Source organism: Ascaphus truei, chromosome 9 (assembly GCF_040206685.1).
Source record: "Ascaphus truei isolate aAscTru1 chromosome 9, aAscTru1.hap1, whole genome shotgun sequence".
In the NCBI taxonomy this organism is placed as follows: domain Eukaryota; kingdom Metazoa; phylum Chordata; class Amphibia; order Anura; family Ascaphidae; genus Ascaphus; species Ascaphus truei.
The window spans coordinates 37682062-37701971 of NC_134491.1; the positions used below are offsets into that span (position 1 = coordinate 37682062).

Genomic DNA, 19910 nt, shown 5'->3' on the forward strand with positions numbered 1-19910 from the left:
CTATCCACTCCGCTAGCTCTCTAGTCCATAAGGACAGTGTCTCCGTCACAACCCTTGAGAATAAAGGATAACAACTACGATCGAGTATGGGGCTTTCAGAGTGATCGGCGACTGTGCCTGCTTCTAAATCAGTCATGCACTTTCTCTCATTCACTATGCTACGATATAAATTCTCTAAGGCTAATTAGTGTCTGGCGCTTACAGAGACACTTTCTTACAGCTAGCTTGGATACTGAAGTATAGGGGGAATCGCTATAGTATCTCCGTTACAATCATACACTACCTTCATATTTCAAAGGCTATCAACCATCACCGAGTGTGGAGCTGTCAGATTGATCAGCAATTGTGCCTGCTTCCACACCAGGCAGGCACCATCTATCATTCAATATGCTCCGGCAGAACTCCATATCGCTAACTTGTGTCAGGGGCTTATAGAGACACTTTCTAACAGCTAGCTTGGATACCATCTAACAGCCTGCCCTTGATCAGCTTTTGCTAGCTACAAGGTATTCATGAAAACACCTCGCTGATCAATAGGCGATTAATTGTCCGATCCCGAATTAGTGCTACACTACGGATTTGAACTATCAGCTATCATTAGGTGGGGTGTTTACTCATTCACCTTTCATAAACAGAGCTATATCAATACAGTTCCCTTATCTAGTATGATAGTAATCCCTAAACGTTATGAGGCCAGCTGCCTCATTTACTAAGGGCTAGCTATCAGAATGAATTTTACATAGTGGGAACACTGTTTGTAATATCTACAATGACCATATCTTGAATGACTAATATAATTTGACAAGGTCTTGTTATCAAACAATTATACCTTCCACGCTATATTTCAAGTCAGCATCTATCTGGCTAACCTGCTTTCAGATACCTCCGTCTTGAACTCAAAGCAATATGCCTCAGTCTATTGCTTAGTCCCTTCTAAGGAAAGAGAAATAGAAAGTTCAGGAACTACCTGTTTTGTGTTTTACACTTGGCATCCATATAGACATAACTTAAACAAGTAAAGGTGTTAATTAGAACACTGCATTGAATGTCTTTAAATGTATCTACTGCCTGCCTAAACAGCAGATGCCTCTTATTTCCTCCAGCATCTGGGGAATATTGAATATTACTACCTAATATAACTACATGTGTATATTTTTGGTAGAGGCTTATTATATCAGTTGCATTACCTTTATAACTGATGTTTTTTTATAGCTGGTACATGTAGGGCATCTACATAAGTTTAAAGCAGAGTTATAAAACTAATTATTTGCCTCTGTGTTTACCAGGGAAGAATCAATTTCATTTGTAGTGCCACAGGAGGAAACCGAAACCTCCATATGAATGAACAATTGGTTAAAAATAAAGTAACTGAGTTTCAAGGGGGGGGGGGGGAGGGTTTGCAGAGAAAGTGTTGTCAGAATGTGTCTAGGTAGTTGGGCTCAAGAGTTACTTGATACCCCAAAAATGTACCCCAGATTCATGCTTGATTCCAGGACACATGAAGGCACATTGTCCCGGCAAAATATCCCCTTGAAAATGCTTGCGCGACTCACCGCTAGGGTTCCCTGCTTCAGCACAGCCCAGAAAGGTAAATGGTGCAAAGGAATGAAAAGTGTCCTTGTAACTATAAGGGGCCCCTAGGTTAAGGAGGATACCTAATTACTGCCCAGGTCACCCAGAACCTATATAGGGGTTCATGGGTTCTCCAACCATAGATAAGGTTGTGATATGAGTTCCAGGACATTTCGGGCTAAGTCCCGGTCAACTAAAGACTCTCTCAGTGCCTTTTAGCTAGGAAAGTCTAGTTTTTCCCCAGTTCCCAAGTAAGCGTGTCTCTTCTTATGTAGTTCATTGTGTATCATTGTGTGTATGCCTTTTCCTGCGAATAAATTTACAATTTATTTCACTTTACCTGTTTTGCTAAATGTATGATCCTGGTAAAAAGGTGCAAATACCTGATCTCCCATGACATAGTCTTGCAGACGTTCCAGGAAATCTGTGTGCAGACTTAGAATAGGTTGTCCCATAGCATGGGTTACCGTGTCCTTCATGAAGGAGAAGAAATCAGACATTGCTACAACCGGATCTTTTGCCGCATCTTTTAGGTAATCCTCAATTTATGTTTCATTTTGTTCCCCGTGTTGGCTTATCACAAGCAGCAAACTGTCTTGCTTTCCTCGCAGCTTTTCTCTAGTAGCCGGCTCTTGCTCTGACCACTGGATCCTCCTGTTGTGATCTTGGAGCACTGACATAATGCAAATACCAGTACTAATAGCCATGTATTTTCCAAAACAAAAATCACAATACAGACTGCTACTGTCTCCCAGGGGCTTACTTCCCCCCCCAGCCCCCAGTCCTTGCAGACTGATTGCTGATTGCATCCATGTTTGAACGGTAATATTGGCTTGGGTTAGATAGGCTTGCATGTTTGTAAGCAGTGCCTGTATCCTTAGGTTTGCTAATAGCACTTACACCTTATTTTGTAGCACTTGGGCAGGCTTCCCAGAGTAAAAGCTGCCCTCTGCATGTCTGTGATCCTTGTGTTAGGTGCAGAGTAGAAGGGCAGCCGACAGTATTTGTTTGTTGAGCACTTTTTAAAACCTCCAATTTTTTTTTTTTTTTTTAGTGACATCACTGCGACGTCTCTCGTGAGAGCTCCCTACTGCCCTAGGAGTCTATGTGGTATGGCTCAAGGCTGCTGTAACTTGCTCACGCCTGCATAAGCGGCTCTTACCAGGTTTCTGGTGTTGCGAGCCTCAGTGGCTATTTGCAGCATGGCCTTCCAACGACCCCAGGAACAGCAAACTCATTGGAGTGCAGAAATCCAGGCTACAACAGGAGAGGCAGACAACTCCCCTGGATCGATTACTAGGGTTATCCCCTCTACATTACAGAAAAACACTAACCTCTACCTCAGCTAGGTAGGACAGAAATAAGACTACCTGGGGAGGAAAGGAGGGACTATTTATAGGTCCTCCCACAGGTAGATTTCTAGCCTATCTCAGCTGGAGGGTTGAACTTAACCCATTGGTGACCACTGCCAAGGGGACAACAGGAAATTCTTTATCCAACCTTTTTCGAACTTTGAGCTTTTTCTTTAAAAAATTGCATTTTTTTTTATTCACAAAAGTCTTGTTTGTTTAAAAAAAAAAAAAAAAGAAGAACAAGCAATTATCCCCCGTAATCCAGGTGTGAGCCTATCTCAGGTTTTGATTCAAATTTTGCTCTTATTTGAAAGTCCTTTCTTACTGTAAGTTCAACTCGAAGATTCAAACAAACTTGGAAATTTGCAAAGTTATGATTTCAAACATGAAACTGCTCATCCATACTGTGAGAGACAACACAAGGCTATATGTCCTTGGGGAAATAGGAGGAAAGCCACTCTTACTCAGTATTTTTTTTGCTGTTCAATTTTTCACTTTACCTGTGCAAACGCCTGTCCAATACAAGAGCGGGGTCCCAGGGAAAATGGGAAATAAGTGAAGTAAGGCCTATTGGAAAAAATTATTATATATATAATTTTCAGTACATTGACACATACTGCAATTAATCATCTGCTTCCTGCAATACCTATATAATATTAAAAATGTGACCCATAGTTTATTATTGTAGTACCCATAGTTTATTATTTACAAGTATTTCAATGCATGGAGCATGGTTCATGAATTCCCCTAGAGATGTGAGATAGGCTTATATATGCCCCCCAAAATAATCTATACAACACATGGAGAGATACCTGGGAACACTCCTAAGATATCTGGAAAAGATGCCAATTTAAATAATTTGAATATACAAGATTATACAAATCTCTCCATGTGTTGTATAGATGTATGTATGTACATCTTTTATTTATATAGTGCTATTAATGTACATAGCACTTCAGAGCAGTAATACACATGACAATCATATAAATAACACATAATACGTAATGGGAAGAAGTGATGTGTTAGGAATCTGTATATTATATTAAAATGTATGAATGAGAATATGTTTTAATGTGTAGAATTCACATGTAGTCAAAATAGATGAGTTGCAGTTAAGGTTTAATGCATAACAGATGTTGAAGGTTGGCTTAGAGATAGCATTTCAGGCCTAATCTAACATGAGGAAAGTTATTTGTTAGAGAAGACCATGAGGAGAAAGGGGGGTGGGGGAGTTAGTGATCAATAAGTACAGTTTAATCTTGATCAGCTCTCTCTCTCTAAGGTCGAGCTCACACTGCCTGCTACGGCCGTGCGCTCCCATGCCCAGCGATCTGTGCTCAAGCTGCAGGAGTAGGGTCGCGGCGGTCATGGCAGACCGTTGCGGGTGCCGTCCCCCCGGTGTCCCCCCGTTCCTCCCCTTTTAAAAAAAATTATTATACTGTGGAAAGCGGGGACCGGAGAGCAGGGGGTGGGGGCCGGAGAGTGGGGGCCGGGGACCGGAGAGCGGGGGCCGGAGAACGGGGGCCGGAGAGTGGGGGCCAGAGAGCGGGGGCCGGAGAGCAGGGGGTGGGGGCCAGAGAGCAGGGGGTGGGGGCCGGAGAGCAGGGGCCGGGGGTCGGGGAGCGGGGGCTGGAGAGTGGGGACCGGAGAGCAGAGGCCGGAGAGTGGGGGTCGGGGAGCGGGGACTGGAGTGCGGGGGCCGGAGAGCAGGAGGTGGGGGCTGGAGAGCAGGGGGTGGGGGCCGGAGAGTGGGGGCCGGGGACCGGAGAGCAGGAACCGGAGAGCAGGGGGTGGGGGCCGGAGAGTGGGGGCCGGAGAGCGGGGAATGGAGAGCTGGGACCAGGGAGCGGGGAGCGGGGACCGGAGAGCAGGGGGTGGGGAGCGGGGACCGGAGAGCGGGGACGGGAGAGCAGGGGCCGGAGAGCGGGGACCGGAGAGCAGGGGGTGGGGGCCAGAGAGTGGGGGCCGGACAGCAGGGGCTGGAGAGCGGGGACCAGAGAGCCGGGGGTGGGGGCCAGAGTGTGGGGACCAGAGAGCAGGGGGTGGGGGCCGTAAAGCGGGGGCCAGAGAGTGGGGGCCAGAGAGCGGGGGCCAAAGAGTGGTGCCAGGAGAGCGGAGAGCAGGGGGTGGGGGCCGGAGAGCAGGGGGTGGGGGCCGGAGAGTGGAGGCCAGAGAGCGGGGACCGGAGAGCAGGGGCCGGAGAGCGCGGACCAGAGAGCAGGGGGTGGGGACCAGAGAGCAGGGGCCGCAGAGCAGAGGCCGGAGAGCGGGGGCCGGAGAGCGGGGGCCGGAGAGCGGGGACCGGAGAGCGGGGGCCGGAGAGCAGGGGCCTGAGAGCAGGGGGTGGGGGCTGGAGAGCAGGGAGGGGCGGCCGGAGAGTGGGGGCCGGGGACCGGAGAGCAGGAACCGGAGAGCAGGGGGTGGGGGCCGGAGAGTGGGGGCCGGAGAGCGGGGAATGGAGAGCTGGGACCGGGGTCGGGGAGCGGGGACCGGAGAGCAGGGGGTGGAGAGCGGAGAGCGGGGATCGGAGAGCAGGGGTGGGGGCCAGAGAGCTGGGGCCGGACAGCAGGGGCTGGAGAGCGGGGACCAGAGAGCAGGGGGTGGGGGCCGGAGTGTGGGGACCAGAGAGCGGGGACCAGAGAGCAGGGGGTGGGGGCTGTAAAGCGGGGGCCAGAGAGTGGGGGCCAGAGAGCGGGGGCCAGTGAGCGGTGGCAGGAGAGCGGAGAGCAGGGGGTGGGGGCCGGAGAGCGGGGACCAGAGAGCAGGGGCCGCAGAGCGGGGACCAGAGAGCGGGGGCCGGAGAGCGGGGACCGGAGAGCGGGGGCTGGAGAGTGGGGGCCGGGGACCGGAGAGCGGGGGGCGGAGAGCAGGAGGTGGGGGCCGGAGAGCGGGGGCCAGAGAGCAGGGGGTGGGGGCTGGAGAGCAGGGGGTGGGGGCCGGAGAGTGGGGGCTGGGGACCGGAGAGCAGGGGGTGGGGGCCGGAGAGTGGGGGCCAGAGAGCGGGGAATGGAGAGCTGGGACCAGGGGGTCGGGGAGCGGGGACCGGAGAGCAGGGGCCAGAGAGCGGGGACCGGAGAGCAGGGGGTGGGGGCCAGAGAGCTGGGGCTGGAGAGTGGGGACAAGAGAGCAGGGGGTGGGGGCCGGTGTGTGGGGACCAGAGAGCGGGGACCAGAGAGCAGGGGATGGGGGCCGTAAAGCGGGGGCCAGAGAGCAGGGGCCGGAGAGCAGGGGCCAGAGAGCGGTGGCAGGAGAGCGGAGAGCAGGGGGTGGGGGCCGGAGAGCGGGGACCGGAGAGCAGGGGGTGGGGGCCGGAGAGTGGAGGCCGGAGAGCGGGGAACAGAGAGCGGGGACCGGAGAGCAGGGGCCGGAGAACGGGGACCGGAGAGCAGGGGGTGGGGGCCAGAGAGCAGGGGCCAGAGAGCAGGGGCCGGAGAGCGCGGACCAGAGAGCAGGGGGTGGGGGCCAGAGAGCGGGGACCAGAGAGCAGGGGTCGCAGAGCGGGGACCAGAGAGCGGGGGCCAGAGAGCAGGGGGTGGGGGCCGGAGAGCGGGGACCAGAGAGCAGGGGCCGGAGAGCGGGGGCCGGAGAGTGGGGACTGGAGAGCGGGGGGCGGGAGCAGGGGCCGGAGAGCAGGGACCGGAGACCAGGGGGCCGGAGAGCGGGGACCGGAGACCAGGGGGCCGGAGAGCTGGGACCGGAGAGCTGGGACCGGAGAGCGGGGACTGGAGAGCAGGGGACTGGAGAGCAGGGGGCGGGGAGCGGGGGCCGGAGAGCGGGGACCATGAAGCGGGGAGCGGGGGCCGGAGAGCAGGGACCGGAAAGCAGGGGACCAGAGAGCAGGGGACCAGATAGCAGGGGACCAGATAGCAGGGGACCAGATAGCAGGGGACCAGATAGCAGGGGACCAGATAGCAGGGGACCGGAGAGTGGGGACCGGAGAGCGGGGACCGGAGAGCGGGGATCAGGGGCTGGAGAGCAGGGACCGGAGAGCGGGGGTCGGGGAACGGGGGCCAGAGAGCAGGGACTGGAGAGCGGGGAGCAGGGGTCGGAGAGCGGGGGCCGGAGAGCAGGGGCCGGAGAGCAGGGGCCGGAGAGCGGGGGCCGGAGAGCAGGGACTGGAGAGCAGGGGCCGGAGAGCAGGAACCGGAGAGCAGGGGGTGGGGGCCGGAGAGCGGGGACAGAGAGTGAGGGCCGGAGAGCGGGGACCATAGAGCGGGGGCCGGAGAGCGGGGACTGGAGAGCGGCTAGCGGAGAGCAGGGAGCGGTGGGTGGGGGCCGGAGAGCGGGGCCCGTAGAGCGGGGGTCCGAGAGTGGGGACCGGAGAGCAGGGTGACGGAAAGCGGGGACCGGAGAGCAGGGGCCGGAGAGCAGGGACCGGAGAGCAGGGACCGGAGAGCAGGGGGCCGGAGAGTCGGGACCGGAGAGCGGGGAGCAGGGGCCGGAGAGCGGGGGCCGGAGAGCGGGGGGCCAGAGAGCGGCGAGCGGGGACAGGAGAGTGGGGAGCAGGGGCCAGAGAGCGGGGGCCGGAGAGCGGGGACCGGAGAGCGGGGGCCATGAAGCGGGGACCGGGGGCCGGGGAGCGGGGGCCGGAGAGCGGGGACCGGAGAGCAGGGGGGCGGAGAACGGGGCCCAGGGAGCGGGGGCTGGAGAGCGGGGACTGGAGAGCGGGGACCGGGGAGCGGGGGCCAGAGAGCGGGGACCAGAGAGCGGGGGCCATGAAGCGGGGACCGTGGGGCGGGGGGCGGAGACCGGAGAGCAGGGGACCGGAGAGCGGGGCTGGAGAGTGGGGACCGGAGAGCGGGGAGCAGGGGCCGGAGAGCGGGGGCTGGAGAGCGGGGCCGGAGAGCGGGGGCCGGGGAGCAGGGGCCCAGAGAGCAGGGGACCAGAGAGCGGGGACTGGGGGCCAGAGAGCGGAGAGTGGGGGCCAGAGAGCGGAGGCCGGAGAGCAGGGCCCGGGGAGCGGGGGCCGAGGAGCGGGGACCGGAGAGCAGGGGGCCGGAGAGCGGGGACCGGGGGCCGGAGAGCGGGGACCGGAGAGCGGGGACCAGAGAGCGGGGGCCATGAAGCGGGGACCGTGGGGCGGGGGGCGGAGACCGGAGAGCAGGGGACCGGAAAGCGGGGCTGGAGAGCGGGGACCGGAGAGCGGGGAGCAGGGGCCGGAGAGCGGGGGCTGGAGAGCGGGGCCGGAGAGCGGGGGCCGGAGAACAGGGGACCAGAGAGCAGGGGACCAGAGAACGGGAGCAGAGAGCAGGGGACCGGAGAGCGGAGGCCAGGGACCGGAGAGCGGGGTCCGGAGAGCGGGGACCGGAGAGCGGGGACCGGAGAGCGGGGGGTGGGAGCCGGAGAGCGGGGGCCGGAGAGCGGGGTCTGGGGGCCGGAGAGCGGGGGCCAGAGACCAGAGAGTGGGGGCTGTGTAAACATAAACATAAAAGAAAAGTGTGTGTGTGTGTGTGTGTGTGTGTGTGTGTGTGTGTGTGTGTGTGTGTGTGTGTGTGTGTGTGTGTGTCTGAGACAAAGAGCACATGTTATCATCATTGATTGAACTTCCATCTGTAAGTAATGCTATAAGAATAAACTATAACTTTGTTGTTCAGCAGACAATCGTCTGAAGTATTGGAATCTTTATGAACAAGGAATAAGGTGAAATTATTCTAACAATTAGTGTTTTGGGAGGAATATAAGTCAATGGCTACTCAAGTAAATATGACTCCCTTTTACTATACCCCTCTTTCTCCCTCCCAGCAAAAACCATATTTCAGAGTCATTCTTCTCTGGCGAAATTCGACGTTCAATTGAAAATGTTGAATTTCAGAGTGTGGAAACTTTTACTTGCCAAACTGCTTGCAAACTTTTAAAATTTCGCAAAAGTTGAAAGTGTGGGTACAAAGTTTGCACATCTCTATATCCAACCTAAAAATTACTAAAGAACATCTTTTGCTTCACTGAAAACACTTACTTGGGGGCATCAGGGCTGAATCTTTCTGGGTCAAAGGAGAGTGGATCCGTGTAAAACTGCTCCATCCTTCCCATTATATAGGAATTAAACTACAGGTTAAAGGAACAAAAAGCCCCAACAATGGGTTAAAAATCCTGCTCAGCTAATTTGTGTGAAGTTAAGGAGATAAGTAGGGGTGGGTGCTAGCAGGAAACTAGCATAACAGCACATACAGATGCAGCGGCCATTATCCGAACATTTCCTTGGGTGAATCATGCACTATACCACGTGGTGGTCCGAGATGGTCCTCTGCAGACTATAATGGCCTATCGGATTAACAGAGCACGGTCCCTGCTGTGTCAATCCTACCGGGGTCTACCGGTCTGTAAGAGACGTGCAGTAAGAGATAGAGTGACTGATTCAGCATAACTGCGTGCCTCTTATAGGCGATCGAGGGGTTTTTATTTAAAATCTAACACTACAGTATTGTAGCAGGGGGTCTTCGGAGCTGAACCGCATTGATTTGAGGTCCGGGGGGCCCACTACTTCCCAAGATACAGGCCCCGTTATGGTGTGCCGGTATCCCCGCCATGTAAAAATCCTGTGGGTCACGTGACCATGGGATTTTCAAACTGAAGGAGATACCGGCACCCCATAACGGGGCCTGTATCTCAGAAGTAGGGGGTCCCCGAGGCTAAAACCCACTTTGTTCAGCTCCGGCAATCCTCTGCTCCCGCACACTAATTTAAAACACCGCACTCACCCCCCCCCCCCCACCCCTCCCCCCACATAAAAAATCATTACCTTAGCGGATAGCTGCTAATGTAATGAAAATGTGATACACTAAAAGGGGACCCGCAACTGCTTGAAGTGTAGTTGTAATGACGGTGCTCCATGGGTACGTAACTTCTACTGTACACAAAAAGAGAAAGATAACCCAGTTTGGGCACTCAGTCAAAAACCTGGTTGTATTATGGTAGTATTAAAAACATATAAACTTTATTGTTATTCTTTAAAATAATGCTGATTAAAACGAATATTAAACACAAAATCGTATCCTGTAATAGAAACTTTTAATGTTAAAGTCCAGGATACCTCACGGTGGTGAAAGGGTTAATGCGTCCCTTCACTTGCACTGTCTGGGTTTACCTCAGATATGCAATGTGGTACTAAATTGTCCACTGCTCACTTGATGTGAACCAAACTACCTCAAATGGTAACAGTATGGTCAGTGTTAAGTGTTGTAGGTGATGCTAACACCTTATCTGAAAACATACATAGGGTTAAACACAGTATGTGAAGATAACCTTCATACATATATGTAGGACACAGAGGCTCATGTGGAATACACTGTGTTAATGTGCAACACTGCTGTGATATATAAAAGGACTGGGTGAATAACAAATGTAATGGTCAATCATAACATCTGTAGAGTGTGCTGTGTGTATAAGCATGTACCCATACTGTAACAGGCTGGTGAGTGATTCAGTTGAACTCAAAGAGCACTGAAGAACTGTCATGCTCACCACCAAATGCCCTATAGTAACCTGTACAAATGATCCTACTGCCGGTTGGATTCTAATGCTATCGTAGCAGCAGTAAGTAAAAACTCTGCTGATCCAAGCACAGATAGAATGAATCCAGGCTAGTATGCTGCTGACCGGTAAACTGTTAAGTGTACCTGGTGAGGAAAAAGTCCGCCCTTTGCCTTCAGAGCATATGATGGAGGTAATGGTAAATATATTCAGAGCAGAGTCCCTAAATGCGCCCTTAGACCTTTCGCTAAAAGTTCTGAAACAAAGAGAGGAGTAACGCGATCAGGAGCCACCTCCGTTGTGTGGCTAAGTTCAGAGATGTCAGCTGAGAACTCCTGCACGTGCACCCGCTGCCTGACAAGCGCGTTTCGCGTAGAAACACTTTTTCAAAGGCTTGTATGTGGGGAGGGGGACTGTGTGGCTTCTGGCAGGTACATACTGTATAGCCCTTGTGATAATGATTCGTTGGTTGATCTACTGTATGACCTGAGCCCTCTGCAGCACAGTGTAATGTGCACGGTGTAAGCAGCAGAGGGGGCTTTTTTTTTTCTATTACAGGATACGATTTTGTGTTTAGTATTTTAGTTTAAAGGATAACAATAAAGTTTATATGTTTTTAATATTACCATAATATTACCATAATACAACCAGGTTTTTGACTGAGTGCCCAAACTGGGTTATCTTTCTCTTTTTGTGTACAGTAATGAAACTGCTTACATTTTATTTTTATTCATAGTGTGCGTGAGCAGGTGGTCTCCTGAGCTGAATAAAATTGATTTCAGCCTCAGAGACCCCCTACTTTCCGAGGTAAAGGCCCTGGTACGGTATGCAATTTAAATCCTGGTGATGTTAGTAAACAATTTAAAAAGAATTCAGAGTTTATTTAGTTCCCTAATCTTCTTTATGTAGCAGAATGCATGAATCTGATACTATGATCATTGGCTTGGTGGAAACAAAATGAATAGTAACCCCCTCCACCTATAGGGTTGCCAGGTGGCGTCGCCAAAAATACTGGACTCAATGGTGAAAGGTGCGTCAGGTCACTATGTCCAGGGAGGAAAAATACTGGACACATACATTTCCAGTATTACAGTACCTCTCATTTTTTACTGGACAGAGTATCCAAATACAGGACAGTCCAGTTCAATATCGGACACCTGGCAACCCTATCCACCTACCTTAAGGTCCCTGCTGTAAATAAAAACTCACTCTATTTATGTGTCTGTTTATTTTCTGAATAAAACATAAATTACAAGATTATATTCTCTTAATCTATCTCTTCCATTAGTATTCTTTGAACCTAAGTAGGATTGTATGTGGTTTAGTGAATGGACTATATAACGCCTCAAAGATTAGTACTGCTTTGTAAATATGGCCCAGTGAATTCTGAAGAAACTTTACAAGACTTACCATCAATGTGGCATTTCCTGGAATTCTCACTCCTTCAATGACAGTTTCTTCTTCAAGTCTCCTCGTAGTGCCCGGTGCTGTGGGGTACAATCTTAGAGTCTCTTTAAGTACCTGGGTAAGTATAAAAATGAACACATGCTCAGAACAAAGGAAAAAAGAGGTTTGTTTCCACGCACTGCACCATTTTCTGCTATTAGCTGTGCATACAGTATGCAACATGCTTGGTATTGAAGACTATTACATGCTGCAGAATGTTAGACGTGATGGATTTTTGATGCAAAAAAAAGAGAGAGAAAAATGTGCATGTAGATGCACATTGCACAAAACGCAAACTGATACAAGGCAAAAACCTTGACGCACGCACACACACCCTGACTGACGCACGCACACACACCCTGACTGACGCACGCACACACACACTGACTGACGCACGCACACAAACACACACACACACACTGACTGATGCACGCACGCACACACACGTACTGACGCACGCACACAACCCCTCACAGCCGCACGCACTCAACCCCTCACAGCCGCACGCACACAACCCCTCACAACCGCAAGCACACAACCCCTCACAGCCGCACGCACACACACACACACACACACACACACACTGACGCGCACACACACACACACACACACACACAGACTGACACACACATACACAGACTGACGCACACACACACACACACAGACTGACGCACACACACACACACACAGACTGACGCGCACACACACACACACACACACACACTGACTGGTGCACACACACTGACTGGCGCGTACACACACTGACTGACGCACACACACACACACACACTGACTGACACGCACACACACACACACACACACTGACTGACGCACACACACACACACTGACTGACGCGCACACACACACACACTGACTGACGCGCACACACACACACACACACACACACACACACACACACACACACACACACACTGACTGACACATACACTGACTGACACACACACTGACTGACACACACACTGACTGACACACACACTGACTGACACACTGACTGACGCACGCACGCACACTGACTGACACGCACGCACACACTGACTGTGTGTGTGTGCGTCAGTCAGTCTGTGTGTGTTTGTGTTTCTGCGTCAGACACACCCTGACTGACGCACGCACACACACACTGACTGACGCACGCACACACACCCTGACTGACGCACGCACACACACCCTGACTGACGCACGCACACACACCCTGACTGATGCACGCACACACAACCTGACTGACGCACGCACACACACCCTGACTGACGCACGCACACACACCCTGACTGACGCACGCACACACACCCTGACTGACGCACGCACACACACCCTGACTGACGCACGCACACACACACTGACTCATGCACGCACACACACACACACACACACACACACACACACACTGACTGATGCACGCACGCACACACACACACGTACTGACGCACGCACTCAACCCCTCACAGCCGCACACACTCAACCCCTCACAGCCGCACGCACACAACCCCTCACAGCTGCACGCACACAACCCCTCACAGCCGCACGCACACAACCCCTGACAGCCACACGCACACACACCCTGACGCACGCGCACACACACACACACACACTGACGCACACACGCACACACACACACTGACGCACGCACACACACACACAGACTGACGCACGCACACACACACACACAGACTGACGCACACATACACACACACAGACTGACACACACACACACACACACACACACAGACTGACGCACACACACACACACACACACACACTGACTGGCGCATACACACTGACTGACACACACACTGACTGACACACACACTGACACACACACTGACTGACGCACACACACTGACTGACGCACACACACTGACTGACGCACACACACACTGACTGTGTGTGTGCGTCAGTCAGTCTGTGTGTGTTTGTGTTTCTGCGTCAGACTCACTGACGCGCGCGCACACACACACACAGTGACTGACGCACACACACTGCATGAAGCTGTAAAGGGGGACAAACAGAGCTGTAAAGGAGGGAGGGGGGGACTGGATTGATGTGAATGGGGGACAAACAGAGAGAGGGGGAAGGGGAGAGGAGAGAGAGAGAGAGGAGCAGGAACATTACATCCCGGGCAACGCCGGGTCTCTCAGCTAGTATGTGTGTGTGTGTGTGTGTGTGTGTGTGTGTGTGTGTGTGTATTGTATGTCTTTATTTATATAGCGCCATTAATGTACATAGCGCTTAACAGCAGTAATACACGTGGTAATCAAATAAATAACAGATAATACAGTAAAAATAACAGATCATGGGAATAAGCGCTTTAGACATAATGTTACTTTTAAGGAAGAGGAGTCCCTACCCCGAGGAGCTTACAGCCTAATTGGTAGGTAGGGAGAACGTACAGAGACAGTAGGAGGGAGTTCTGGTAAGTGTGTCTGCAGGGGGCCAAGCTTTATGTATCATGTGTTCAGAATATCCACAGTGCTATTCATATGCTTCTTTAAGCAAGTGTGTCTTAAGGTGGGTCTTAAAGGTGGATAGAGACTGATAATATATATATTTCAGGGGTGACTCCATTTTGTCTGCTGTATAACCATTTTTATACTAACACTGCCATTATGCTTAGTCACACGATTTAACTAACATTTTTCCAACTACCCTTTTTCTGTATCTAATGTTGGCTGAGCTTCTGTGTTGAAATAGGAAGTATTGACCAAATAAGGCACAAACGGGAACTTATGTACGGTCTCAGCTATTTAATCTTGAATCATGTGATGTACGGGAGTTTCCAAATAAATGATTTAATATCTTGTTATGTCTAACATAAGCACAAAATAAGGGAAATAGAAATTGGCATGTAATCATCTTTGTTTTCGCTTGGCTATATAACCTGACTGAAATCGCCTAATAAACAGGAGAGATTTTTGACGCACACTGGTGTCAGACTCAATTATTTCTCCTCCGAGCTGCTCGTACTTTTCCAGGGCTGTAACAGTGGGAAATCCTTCGAAGGTGTTCGATCCGATGTACTGGAGATGATCCCGACATATGCTGAGTCGAGGATTAATTTTTAAGATTTGGTGTCAGAAAGCGGGGATAAGGCTCAACGGCTGGGTAAGTACAAGATATCAATTTTATCTGTATATTATCCTCCCGGTGTCCCTTATCTAGAGCCCTATTATATATTACCTCCGTACTGGACGAATTAGACTATATGGTTAATAGTTTAACCACAGCCAAGGATATAAAGGGTGAATCCGGGCTGAGTCAAGGATATAAAGAGTGAATCCTGACTGAGTATAGTGCCAGGGGGAGTCCCTGCTAATAGATATCTGTGTGAATATCAGGAAATACTCTTACAGCGACTGTGGAAACGTATACCCATTTTTGTGGGGAATATTGGTGTATTTTTATTGTATCTGTGCATGTATTTTTACATCTATAAGACATCTCTTTAAAGTGCATAAGGACGCCGTAAATTTTACTGTGCTCAGCTTTGTTGCATGAATATAAAAGACATTTTAGTACGCAATTTTATTTTTAAAAACTTGTATTGTGTATAAGATGGGAGAGTCTAATAGTAAACGCGCCCATGGGGATTTTAAGCAATCTACATTAAAACATAAAAATAGCAAACGTGTTAAACCTGATAGTACTACTGATAAGGAAAACACACATGTTGCACCAGATAGCACTACTGGTAATGATAAGGTACCTGACAAACTATTTGCCCCCTGCCCCTATGGCATCGGGACAATTACAATTTCCATAGGTAGCCCCAATTTACCCTGAGCCCTTAACCTTTCCTCGGTCACAGGCTCTGAGGCAGTCTCCGATAAAGAAGTTCTTATGGCTTCATGGGGAACCCGAAGCAATAGGCTCCCTAGACCACTCCCTATTGATATGCCTGCCAGGCAGATCGGTACGGATGGGGAAGAGACGGACTCTAGGCAGGAATGAACCCCTGTCAGGGACCGTTCACGGGACAGGGAAAAGTCACAGGATGAATCAGAATCAGATACTGACACTGTGGCACAGGCATATGCAGGTCTGTCAAACAACGCTAAAAAAAAAAAAAAAAAGAGGAAAAAAAAGAGGAAGGAAAAAAAAATGTGTTATAACTGCTGTATTTATATTTAACATAACGTAAGTGAATAAAGAGGAAACAGCAAGTATATTTGCCGATTGATTATTGAAGATAATATAGGCATATGGAAGAATTGAGGAAGTAGAGATGAGCACAAGACCATTAATAGTGGCAGTTTTTTTTTAAAGGTTTACATGCAGAAATTGGGTCGAGAGTAGAGGAAGTGTATTGGTTGGAAGCATAAAAGATTGTCAGACATTGCTACTGTGGTAGAGAATGAAAAAAAAGAGCAGGGAAGCTAAGAAAGCAAGGGAAAAGAAAGGACAGGAAGTGCTATAATTGCAAAGAGACAAGATATTTTGCCAGTAATTGCAAACCAGCCCCTAAGAATATGTTTGTCTAAATTCAGACGGGTCTTTCCCGCCGGTATTGAGAATCTCAAGTATTGTAAATCTTAGTGGAAAATATGTTTTGTGTGTAAATTCAAGGTAGGAAAATTAGTTTTTCCCCAGAATGTTTTATTAAATTTTATAAATATGGTAAAAAGGTTGATTGAGTAATCCCTGTGTGCTTGTATAATCTGAGTGAATCCTAACTATGTGAAAGTTTTATGTGCATTGAATAAAATGAATGTCGGTTTATTGTATATATACAATTATTAACTAGGTACTTGCAAGTGTTTCTGAAATAAGAACATAATTAATTGCTCATGTTAAAGTTTAAATTTTAAAGGTGAGAAACACCCCCACTATAACACAAACTAATCAATAATGGGAAAGGGAGAGTTTGACTGGTTATTGAGAGAAGGACAAAGAATGGGCAAATGTGAGAAAAAAAAAAAAAATTATAATTCAGCCCGGTCACTGGTATATTTTGAGGATTTATTCGTTCTGGCCAGACGATGATTTCTTAAAACCAGAAAGACATCCTTTTCCAACTTCTCTATTTCCATGTCAAGAGAGAGAGAGGGAGAGAGAGAATCAGAATAGCAGCCCAGACAGCCCCCCTTCTCCAGTTGAAAAAATGTACGGAGATACATTTCAGACACGAAAGTTAACCGAAGCTCTGTAGCTACAAATTAGGTTTAACTGTAGTTTAGGATATGATAATAAAAGAAAGGGACATTTTTATTAATATAGTTTGCAGGCAGGATCAAACAGTTTTGCATTGCCATGTCTTGGTCATTTTTGTTGTATTATTTTTGTTTCTTTTGTGTGTCACATTTTATTCTGTAATCAGGCCGTGTGAGGAGCTGCATTTTTAAGATGTCCCAAATTATATTGCAATGTAATTAACAGTTTTTTTTTCTTATCTGTTTTGTTCCAAGGTTTTGGCAGGATGCCCAGAAAGTTATTTCAAGCTTGTTCCAATCCGGAAAAAAAAAAAAAAAAAAAGTTTTTAAATCTGTGTCTATAATTTCTTATATTACAGGATGTTTCTGTCAGAAGACAATAGCAGATTATATTTATATTCAGTAGTGTTTTCAGTGTTTTTAATGCAAATTTTATACCCAAAGGATTCAGGTTAGTTTAGCTACAGATCGAGCAACAATAGTTAGTTACTTTTTGAATGCTGTTATCCTTTCTGTAATATTGTTCACATATAAAAAAAAATTATGTGAACAAAGGAGGGGTATTATTGCTGTTTATCATATAGCTGTCTATGCCCAGAAGTTAGATGGTTTAGTGCCCGGGATGAACGAAATCTGAAATTATTATTTATTTATTTTAAGAATAATGCTGAGTGCCTTTTAAGGTTGGCAGTGTGCTCGGCACTTTTCAAATAAATTATATTACAAGTAATTAGTTTGGAGTTCTATACAGAATTATTTTAGCCATTTTTTCTTTTGATTGGGCAATAGCTGAGGCACCAATTTTAATGAATTTAAATTGTAGCAAAGTCAAGACCACAGTGACTGTTTAGTAAAACAATTAGTAAGTATTGTATGCAACTGATATATTTTTGAGTCTCTCTAGGCACATGTCAAAGTTGAAAGTGCACCTACGAGAGATGGGTTAATGGTCAAGCATTTCCTACGCAAGAACATTCTTCATCCCAGATGAAAAGGCGCTACTACTACTATTAAAAGTACTACTCATCACCATTACAGCAAATAAAATGGCAGAGGTCTCTTTTTGGATCCACGTTACGCATATGAAACTTATCCCAGCACCACCCACAGTTGCTCCAATCTACACCGTATCCAAAGTGGAAAAGCCTAGAGACACAGCCAAAATTCCAGGCCTCAACATATGAACTTTGAACTTTTTAATAATTTTTTTTCTTTACAGGTTTTGTTATTTTAATTATAAATGTATAGTCTATTACAGTAGGTTTGTGTAAATAGTGTGCACACAAAGACGATAGGGTAGGAACAGGTATATTTTGTTTAGTAATTGTTATTTTGTTTTTATTGATTTGTGTATAGCATATATGCACACCTTTTGTCACACAATGGAATCCTAGTAAACAAAGCCCATATTTTATATATAATGTAACCCAATGTACTATCTATATTCAATGGGTTGCACCCCAGGAAAAATTAGTGTTATATTTAACCCCTTGAGAAAAAGACAATATGATATAAGATATTTGTAGAACCATCTATAAGAAATTGGTTACGAAGGGTATAGAAATACGAGTTTTCCCTAGGGAAGTTATTGACTCTGTGATAGGAGGACAGATAGAATATTACCCTGCAACTAGAACAGTTCATGTTATTTGGGGAAAATAGTCCAGTGTTTAAAGTTAGAGATGACGGATGGGATTTGTTGGGACTTGGTGGTTGGATTAGTTCTCTGGAAGCGAAGCTATTGGATGCTTTTGTGTGTGTGTCTGTCCTACTCATCACTCTCTATGTATGTGTCATATGCAGTAAACTTTGATCAAGAAGTGCGTTGCACCCCCACCGACGCTATGCCTCTTTTCGGTGATGTCAGCAGTCCCCCAGAAGAAGAGACCGAGAAGAAATCAACTGTGCCGATATAATGGCCGAAAAAGAATGACAAGGCACAATTGGACAATCTCCTGGTCCAGCAGGACTATGCAATGGTGAACTGTTCTTTAAATAGACTGTCTCTAAAGAATAAGAGGGGACTAAGAAGATTGGATATGAGGCTATGAGGAAAGTGGGAGGTCACCCAGAGGCGTGTGTCAGCCACAAGGAAAGGATCATAAGTCAGCCATGTTTTACCATAGCAGCCATTTTGCTTTTTTGCCATTCTGAATAAATGCAGTATGAAAGATGCGTGCAAGATGGATATTTGTGCAATCGCTCCCGGTAGAAATTAGCCCCCACCAATTTTCACAAATTTTAGCCGCCATAATGTGCTAGTAGTTACAGAAGATCAGTGTGAATAGTAATTTAGAAATTGGTAATAGGTTTTGTAGTAATAGTCAACCTGGTAAACAGAAAAGATATTATACCAGCCACACCGATATATATCTCTCTACAAACAAGAACTCCTGTGGCCATATATATATTTTTATTTTCTTCTGACCCCCAAAACCTGCACCACTAGTTCAGTACGACAAAGTATATCAAAAATATCAAAAACAATATAGTAGTTGTTAGGTTATGGACCCATGACAGAATGAGGGAAAGAGAATTGTTTTGGGACTGATAATTATCGTTTGCATATTTGTAATATTAGTTGTTATTATTACATGCTGCAAGTTCATGTTTTCGGCTTTATGTAAACTTATGATGCCATCTGTTAAGTCAGTTAGCCACACGTATGCTTCACTGAACATTAACGCCCCTATTCCTGGTCCCGCAACCATAACCTACGACTCTAGAATACCATCCACTAGTGTCCCGATACCTTTAGTGGATTATCCTTTAGTGGATTATCCTTTAGTGGATTATGATAATATGCAAATCCAGTACGAGACCCCCGAAGTGTAGGAGTTGTCATTTTGATGACAAAAGGAGGGACTGATAATATATATATTTCAGGGGTGACTCCATTTTGTCTGC

At 48.3% G+C, this 19910-nt stretch overlaps 1 protein-coding gene across 2 annotated transcripts in view; it reads right to left on the bottom strand.

Moving 5' to 3' along the window:
• Positions 1-3342: 3342 nt before the first annotated feature.
• Positions 3343-19910, bottom strand: part of CYP46A1 (cytochrome P450 family 46 subfamily A member 1) — a 94628-nt gene continuing 78060 nt past the window's right edge. For both annotated transcript variants that reach the window (XM_075614389.1, XM_075614388.1), the window contains 3 exons: positions 11805-11915; positions 8881-8969; positions 3343-3491 (listed from right to left, as the gene is read on the bottom strand). In XM_075614389.1, the coding sequence (XP_075470504.1) occupies positions 3416-3491; positions 8881-8969; positions 11805-11915 (276 nt within the window). In that variant the 3' untranslated portion in view covers positions 3343-3415. The remainder of the gene's footprint in view (positions 3492-8880; positions 8970-11804; positions 11916-19910) is intronic.